Source organism: Rhipicephalus sanguineus, chromosome 2 (assembly GCF_013339695.2).
Source record: "Rhipicephalus sanguineus isolate Rsan-2018 chromosome 2, BIME_Rsan_1.4, whole genome shotgun sequence".
NCBI classification, from domain to species: Eukaryota; Metazoa; Arthropoda; class Arachnida; order Ixodida; family Ixodidae; genus Rhipicephalus; species Rhipicephalus sanguineus.
The window spans coordinates 207,460,576-207,469,952 of NC_051177.1; the positions used below are offsets into that span (position 1 = coordinate 207,460,576).

General features: G+C 43.7%; 1 protein-coding gene across 1 annotated transcript in view; it reads right to left on the minus strand.

The window, feature by feature from the left end:
• Positions 1 to 9,166, minus strand: part of LOC119384027 (CD9 antigen) — a 45,701-nt gene extending 36,535 nt beyond the window's left edge. The window contains exon 1 of the mRNA XM_037652315.2: positions 8,843 to 9,166. Coding sequence (XP_037508243.1) covers positions 8,843 to 8,902 — 60 coding nt within the window. The 5' untranslated portion in view covers positions 8,903 to 9,166. The remainder of the gene's footprint in view (positions 1 to 8,842) is intronic.
• Between the last annotated feature and the right edge of the window lie 211 nt (positions 9,167 to 9,377).

The following is a 9,377-nucleotide window of genomic DNA, read 5'->3' on the forward strand; positions in this document are numbered from 1 at the left end:
ACACACACACACACACACACACACACACACACACACACACACGCACGCACGCACGCACGCACGCACACACACGCACACACACACACACACAATAAGTTTTGTGAATTCTACCCCAGAAGCTAATGTAGGTGTGAACATCGCTCATTGAGAGCGCTCAATACTAGGTCAATTAAATGTGTAGTGACCGTGGGTCAATTAAAACTTTCTTAATGTATGTCAATTAAAAATAAAATGAATGAGAGTCAACTGAATATTTCAAACCTAATGTCAACACAATGTTTATTGAGGGCACTCATTAGAAGCTGCCGTTTAATTGACCAGCTATTGAGTCAAAAAGGCCTCGGTTCGGGGTCAATTGACACGCAAAGTGCATTTTTGTAAGGGGTGCGCGTGCAAAAAGATGTTGTAAGAGGTGTAGATGAAAGCGGATGATTATGTGCTGCACTGCCACTTGTCAAGATAAAAAAATAGCCAGCTGGTTCGAGAGCTAGATTGAGATGAAAGGGAATTTGAAAGATAAACATTGAGAATTAAGTGCTGTCCTGCCACTTATAAAGATAAAAAGGCCAACTATTGATCAGGAAGAGATTGTGAGAGGTTTGAATGAGAGCGGATGAAAGAAAACAACTCCTGTGTTGATCCTATATGCCGCCATATAGGTCCTGGGCGGCCCTATTTGTATCCTTTAACCGCCATATGGGTCCTCTGGAGGTCCTACTTGCGTCCTATATACCGCCATATGGGTCCTGTTTAGGTCCCATTTGGATCCTGTTTGGGTCCTATATACCCACACGGTCCTATACGATTCCTATATTTAGTCCTGTAAGTCCTGTATAAAACCATACGGATCCTGTATGAAACCATATAGGTTTTTTCAGTAGGGACGTATGTGTATACGTCGTATTAATAATATACAGGGCGATGGTTATTTGTGCAACGCCGAGAAAACGCAATGTTAGAGCCTCTTCGACTGGAGCCATCAGAAAATTAGCACAACGTACGCTTGGCTCGTGTAGCTTGTAAGCTTCTACGAGCAAGGAAGAGCGGATTGTTGGCCGAGCCTGAATGTTTTTATTTACAAAGCATTTTAAACAAGCGAGTACTGTGTATCAAGGAATGTGAGGAAATGGCACGTGGCCAGGGTTGCCAACGGTGGCTACTTTTCGCCAAATTGGCGAATTTGAGAGGCTCGTGGCGACCTAAAATTGTGAATGGCGACACGGCGAATTTTTGGCGATTTTCGGCTTAGGTCTCCACTACGTTACGCATCCTAAGCTCAGTGTCTTCCCAACGAATGAGCGGCAACATTCTCTGTATTTTTCATGGTTTTAGACCCACGAGTAGAATGTGCACATTACGCGTTATTCGGTATGTCCGTCCTGTAACTCATGTGTATCTCCTCAATTCATCTAGATACAGGAGGTACTGCAGCGGCCCCTAGCGACATTCTAGCAACGTGTAAGTCAGCGGACTACCTTGCATACCGCGAGGCGGCAGTGTTTTACTATAAGTTCAAATGCTTTAGGTGCCTTAAGCTTCTCTAAAGTTTCGCTTCTGAAGGGGCTAGACGACGGGTTGGCCGCGTCTTCCGACCATTTGTTCCGCCAGAGCTCCAACTGTTCTGAATAGGTTGGCGACTTATTCACTGTTTCAGTTCCCCCAATTCAGCTCCTAAAGACTGTTTTGGAAGAGCGAAAAGAGGCGGATACGCGTACGCGGCTATTTGTGCAATAAAAAAATATTTATTGAGGCATTTTCCACTGTTCTCGGTGAGCGTGTGCAATGAAAACAATTGTTATATAACATTTTACCTTATCTACCTGTTCATTAATAACGCATCGGATTGACGCGTGTAGATATAAGTGACTATAAGAAAGGGTGGGTGGCGTCCGGTATCATATTAGTTCACACTGAAAGTGTGTAAGACTCACTAATGATCGGTTCCTGTAAGAATTCTGTCGCGTTACCTTCAATAAACCTTTTAATCCTTTTAATTCATGGAAGGGTACGTAAAGCTGTCTACAAACATTGATTTCACAGTTTTCGCCCAAGGTTTACCACACCTTTACTTTTGAAACGGCCGGATAGAGCGTTTCATTCATTCACCTTTGCGCCACCACGCACATCTTGCGGATACTCCGAGAAGCAGCACCATGTACTCCCATGGTGAAGCGGGCGATACGACTGGCATTGAGAAACGTCGATATAATTTAAGGGTCTAGGATGGTACTGTATTCTATGGGGCTGTACGTGAGAGGAAATTTTTATTACTATAGGTATGCCGCACATATCTATAGAATGGCGACTTTTTTGGCGAAATCTGTGAAAAAATGGCGACTTTTGGCGACTTTTTGCTCGTCGTTTGGCGACATTTAGTCGAAAGTCAGTGGCAACCCTGCACGTGGCGGTCGTACGCACTAAATGTCTCATACTCGGCTTCCGTGTGAAAAAGTAGGGGAACGCTCGGGGCTTAATGCGGCGTCCTGCCGAAGAACCCCAATTTTTTTCACCTAAATCAAAAGCGAGAAGAGACACGAACTTATCGACTGTGCTCATTGCGATTGCCTGCAATAAGGCAAATAATACGCCGAAATAGCACGATGCATAGAGCTCTGGGGACTGTATTCTATTCCAAGGTGTGGTATACACGTAGGAAGCAGTGTTGCAGCACTCCATGTCGCTTTCATAACCTGAATTACGTTGACTCAGAGGACCAGTTCGCCGCGTCACACCTTGCTTCACTTCTGAGCAGATGCAAGGGATGACCAATACTTCATAGCATGCCGCGATACATTTTGATCAGGGACGTTTGAGCACCTTGCTCGGTGCTCGATTTCAGATGGAACAATTCATCAAGCTGAAATTCACACCGTACGTCTTCTGGTCCGGTAATATTCGGACGCCAATATTATCGTAGATTCTAAGTAGTCACTAACGCATGATAAAAAAAACAGGAAGTGTATAGGTGATTGTAATACTACGCCTGGGCAGGCGCACGGTCTGGGCAGGTCTGGGCAGGCGCACGGGCATTCTTTTATAATGCTGACACACAGCTCGTGCTCTTTTGTGAATTTAACAAAAACAGAGATCCGCGGCGAGATGAAGCTGCTTTGTTCATCTTCAACCAGATTTCACTACTTCAAGTTTTACTGTTATTATGGAAACTCTACGAATTAATTTCGGTCTGCAGCTTCAAGGAAAAACTGCTTCAAAGTTTAATGTTCCAGCTGGATATTTGACTGAAATGTTTCAAAATAAATTTATTGGGTATTATCTACGCGACATAAAATATATGCAGGGTCACTAAAGTTATTAGAAGTTAATAATTTATTTGCAACTTACCTGTGGCTTGAAGACCAAGCATGAGAGAAAATATCGTGCTGTTATTTATGTTTGTGCTTATAGAAAATATTATTATTTAGTGTTCATTATTAAAAGCTTTCTTGCAAATAACTTCTGCGCAATCCCGCAAGGTGGCGGAAGGGTTAAGAAAGATAAAATAGACAACCACCCGTTTGTAGCACGAAGTCACAAGGAAATCCGTATGGATTTCTCAGAAATAAATGCTTAGTTGCCGAAAAATTCGTCCTTGTCCGGGAACGAACCCGGGAACAACAGAAGCTTTATTACGAATATCACTTCTTTTAGGGGCGAAGCACGTTTAGGCCGAGGCTTGTCCCATGGCGTCCGTGCGCACGGCACAGCACCGTGTAAAATCGAAACATCAGGTTTCACAATACACTAATATCAATCATAATTGTGACAAAGCAACACCTACAAGCACAAACCCTTTATACGAGTCGGCGACTTCAACGCACACATTATGGACCTTAGGACCTAGCTTTGTCGTCGACTCACTCTCACTGCCCGCTGTCACGGTATATAGAAAACCGTTGCTATAGTCGAAACATATATCTGTGTATGTGAATAAAAAAAAAGGTTTACAATAGAGAAACATCAATCATAATTGTGACACAACAATATAAAACCCCTACAAGCACAAACCCTTTATACTAGTCGGCGACTTCAATGTAGTCATTATGGACCTTAGGACCTAGCTTCGTCGTCTTCTCTTTATGTCACTCAATTTACATTGTATGGGGCAACGCTCGGGTAACGTACGGTTACTCACCCATACGATACCCAGAGTTTCGCCCACTCCTCATGATTCACTTCGTGGAGATGCGTGGTTTTTTTTTTTCATTTCGCTGTAAATTTGGCGATAGAGTTAAACGGCATGGGCAGGACGCCAGTCACTATGCCATCGTGGCTGATGAGGTTGTTAACGTGCAAAATCTACCACTTTGTTGTTCGAAACAAAAATAATACTACTGTCAACAATTCAATTGGATGAGTAGGCCTTATATCACATGCAATCGTGACTCATGGGGAAATCTGCCTGTATGGAAAATTGCTGTATTAACACCACTATTTATGCGAGCCTCTCAGAAAATACGTTATATCATGATACATCGCGCCAAGCTTGCGAACGACTGCGAGCATGCGTTTCTATAACACACTTGGCAGTTCCTATAACGCACCAAATTATTTTTTCGCTCGTCTAGTTGCTGATTACATATGAAGCAGCGCACGACGACAGGCACAAAAGGAACGATAGGGACACCGCTGCATTCTCAACTAGTTTATTTCGCAGAAAAACATGGTTAATATACAACAAGACGGTGTACCACGTGCTACAATGACGTTCAGGCTACATCATATTTTCTAAAAAGCACACTTCGCAATCGCTCAAAGTTATCGATGCTTGGCTAATGCAGTAATCTTTTTCTTTTTGCGATGTGGAAGGCCTCGATCACTTCCCTGGTCACCTGATCTCTGTGACTGGAATGTATTTCAGTCTCAGAGAACAGCGGAGAGCAGCCACACTCCGAACAATGCCGCCTTATGTGTGAGTAAGCATTATTAGCTAATGCTCTCTTGTGCTCCGTCAACCTTGTATTTATGCAAGGGCCAGTTTGGCCGATGTACATACATCTTCCCGCATAACATGAGCAAACAGTATACTACTGCAGTCAAGTATCACAAAACCTCTTGTGTCCGTGTTTGCACGCCTTGTTTTTTTTTTATAAAGAATCACTGCTAACTGGCTCAATTTCCTGTCGTTCGTAGCTTTCAAGTCATCTTTCGGGGCTTTACACGTGGATACTGTTCTGATAAAACTGGCGAAATAAAACCGTAAATACCACAGATTTCGGGCTTGCTGCTTTATTAAGATCAGGTTCGTTCAGCTGCTAGATAGTGTAGTGCTGTTCAGTAATGCTGTAAAGTTGTGCAGCGGCATTGAGGACAGTCCGGCACAACACGGAAAAACATATGGTTACGCCCCTCCATTGCATTCGGGTCCTGTCTACAAGCGCTGCCAGGAGCCAGCACTTCATCAAAGTAAATGTATACGAGGTATGAAAGCCTCTATAGAGGCCCATGCGTACAAAAAATGGTGGTGCACTATACTCGGATACAACTTAAGAAGTCAGGAGAGGCCCCGCCCAGACGACCGAAGCGCGCGGCAGCCGATCGCCTCCGCGACTAAAGAAATGATGTTTGAGCTCCGCTATAAGATGCTTCGCATCTAAAAACCATGTGGCATGTAGCAATTCGTCGACCGTTTGGTATCCACCATATAGCGTTAAACGTTGTTGCACAGACCGGCTGCTGTGCCTCGCCACTGATAGGAATTACACTGTGCTAACAGACACTGACAGCCTGATATTGGATAGCGGCTCATCGCTCGTCAAACTGCGCTTTTCTTGAACCTGACGTGCGTTTCCTTCCGCGTGGTTTTTTTTTTTTATTTTTTTTAACCTTTTCGCTTTGCTGAACCAGCCGCGATATCAAGCGTAGCTTTCGTTTTACGCAGTATTGGGCTTTGGCATAAAGAGCGACAACACGCTGTATACAGAAATGTTGCAGACGTATTGCTCGCTCTTTCCTGCTGATCTGAAAGTCGCGGCGGTGGCATTTCGAGAGAGGCGAAAGGCCAGAGGAGCGTGTGCTGTGCGTTAAAGAACACCACATGGTGAAAATTTGCAGAGTCCTCCACTACGGCGTCCCTCATACACATATCGTGGTTTTCTTCATTATTCAATGTTCCGTTAATTACATCGTATGGATAACCGTATCGCTGTTGAGCGCACCAATTCGTGCGGACCCACTCTTCACCCAAAGGGCTCGCTGAACGCCATCAGTATGCACGAGATAAGTAAATGAATAAAAGTGTAAATAAATACATGCATAAATGTGTGTATTGCATCCCCAGTGAACTTTTTAAATATACTCGTATCTAAACCCACTTGTAAAAGTGCCTATTTGGGGATGTACAATGTGCGTAGTAACTTTATAAGCACTGTGATATACAGAGACAGGACTGCGAGAAATGTCTGCATCTCCGGAATATCAGGATCAATGTTTTGATTTCATTTCTTTAAACCCATAAGTGTGCTCTTTTTAAAAGAAAAATGTGATGATTATTACTAACGATGCTTACTGCTGCAAAGGCAGATGTGGCAAAACAGCGCTAAGACAATGATAGTGAGTTGCTAATGGTGCATGTAGTGTAAATGTAAGCGATCTGTAAACACGCCGGAAATAATTCGCTGTAAATATTTCATAAATATATATGCAAAACCAGTTCTGCGGATTTCCACAGGCTGGAGGATGGCTTACGAAACAGAGAATTCGTATCCGCTGTCTATGTAAATTGTTTTATTACACGTAGAAAATATTTACGCAATCAAAATACCGAAATCAAAAGTGAGGTCTGATGACTTCATAAGTGATAGGCTGTGGAGTCTTAACAGTATGCTAGAGGCACTAATGCTTCATATTGGACTTCGAATAGAGGGCTAGGAAGGTGAGGCGCGTACTTTAAAAGATAGTGTCACAGCAGCAGCGCCTCATGATATTTCGCGATATTCTACTGCGGTTGGTAAACTTGCCAGAATTGCTGAATATATTCACAATATATTCATGCTATGCATTCCATCAGGAATGGCTGCAAGCAAGATTCTGCATCAAGAACTTCAGCACTTTGCAGTACGCCCAGTTTTGTATGCGTTACCAAGAAAATGTAACTAAATACCTTACTCGTTACGCTAACAAAAAAGAAACGCGTTACTGTCCTACATTACCCACAAAAAAAGGTAAGGCGTTACCGTTACCGTTGCCGAAAAAAAAGATAACGCCCGTTACTTCTGCAGTTACTCCAGGGTCAGAAATTTGCATCTGTGCACCCTCGCTGCAGGAACCAGAATAGCAATTTAATAAACCTCAAATTTCTATCTCGCCTAAATCTCTAAGCAAAACAACGATTTTAGCTGGATAACTAATATAACTAGAACACCTGCACATGTGTGCCGGGTTTTAGCAATATTATATTGCCCTAATTATTGTAGAATTGCATGGGCTGGCTTATAACTTCGTCGCACATAGCCCTTTCAGTCACGGTGTGTACAATTGTACACATCAACTTCGAAGTCGCATCACGCACCGCGTGTTTCTTCAAATGACCTGAAACTTAGTGTGCACATTCGTGCAGGCTTCCTGAGAGGACAACTAGCGCTTCTTTAACTTCATTATGCTGTACATTGCTGCAGATGATCACTTTGCTAGAGACACTACCATGTTCGACGATCGTTCGACGTGCGACGTTCCACGACCGACGTCAAGAGTATTTTTTTTTCTTCGCTCGAAAAGCATACAACCAAAAAACAAACTGTGCATGCATTTTGGGCCTAACAGTTGATTCCTTTTATGCAGAGATTGAAGCTGACTGATTGCAGATTAATTAGATATTTAATTACACGCTAATTAGCATTATTTACTGTAACTCACACAAAACAACACATTTCTTCATTTTATTTCTTGAAATGTAATACTGAGCGCCTTGAAATCATGCCATGGAAATTTGATGCATTTGCAGACAGTGCATCATAATTCGTGACTGAAAGGGATAGTGAAGCCATTTCTCAAAGTGACAGTAAACAAAAAATGAGATCTCATCATCCACGCTCACAGAAAAGAAAACATCACTGTTTTGTCAACAAATTTGCAGTAATTCTCACGGAGTGCTTCTGCTTGCGTCCTGAACATGCGCGCAGATCTTGTAGGAATAAAGACATCCTTAAATTCATAGTCCAGGAAAGACAAATTTGCAGCATAAATGATTTTTGTCCCTTTAAACTATATTATTCGCTCGAAAATTGCAACTGTTTACGCGAAAGCGTCCAAGGTCAGCTTCGCTCACTCAGGAATTCAACAACGAAAACGTATACCCGCAATCAGAAACAGATGCAAACATATATAACAAGGTAGGCATAAACAAGGATACCGACTTAAAGACACCGTTTTACCTTTCTAAATGTAACGATCACAAAGTGCTAGGTACTGAGGCGACTTCGGTGTGCTCCACTGTAATGTTTATTTGTCCGCATATTGATGTTTATTGGTTCGTACTTAACCTCTAGTGTGCGCCGCAGCAAGCGGGTTCTGTTGTTGTGATACGCATAATATCCTTGAGTTAGCGGAATAACTCTTACATCTAGTATACCTGCTTGATCGAACGACTCACTTAAAGCGGTAAGTAAACAGCGCGTCTTTATAACATTGTTTTTCGGAACATCGGAATATGGGGCCATTTCCATTATTCACTGACCCTTATATAGTGAAGGCTCGGTTCTTCACTATACGCGTAACGGGAGACGATCTAATGCCGCCGTCACAGAAAAGGCAACACAAGATTGTCAACAATAGCTTAAGCCTAACATGGCCTGTCGAACAACGGTCATCTACTGTATTTGAACTTCAAGCCGTCCAACGAACTTACCCAGACGAGTAAATTGCAAGTGATGAGAATGTACTTGACACACGCCACTCCTTCATCCATGGCTGCTCAATTCGCCAGACGCACTCACTCGAAGCTCAAATTCCACACCACAGTACAGATGCAGAGACCCCAGCTTGTCTTTACGGAGAGCGGAGTTGGGCGAGGAATGTAGATTACGCAGGGGCGGTGGCCCGTGCGACGCCAGTCCCCAGGTGAGCAAGCCCCAACGCTCAGAATGCTTTCCGTTTGAACTGACTAGGCCGTTATCGCCGACAGCGAAATGCGGTGTCCGGCGAGGAGGGTACCGTGCGTAAGCATAGGGAGAGAGGTGAGAGAGAAAGACGGCATCAAAGAGGGCTTCCTTCTCACGCGTAGTCTCGAGCAGAGTTTATGGCAAGGAAGCGGCGACCCTTACCCACGCTGTGTTCCGCTATCTCGAAGCCGGGGCTGAAGTCCACCGCGGACAGCGGCGCGCTGCAGCCTCTTGTACGTGCCAGGCAGAGTGCGTGTCCGTATCTGTAGGCGGTGTACTCGT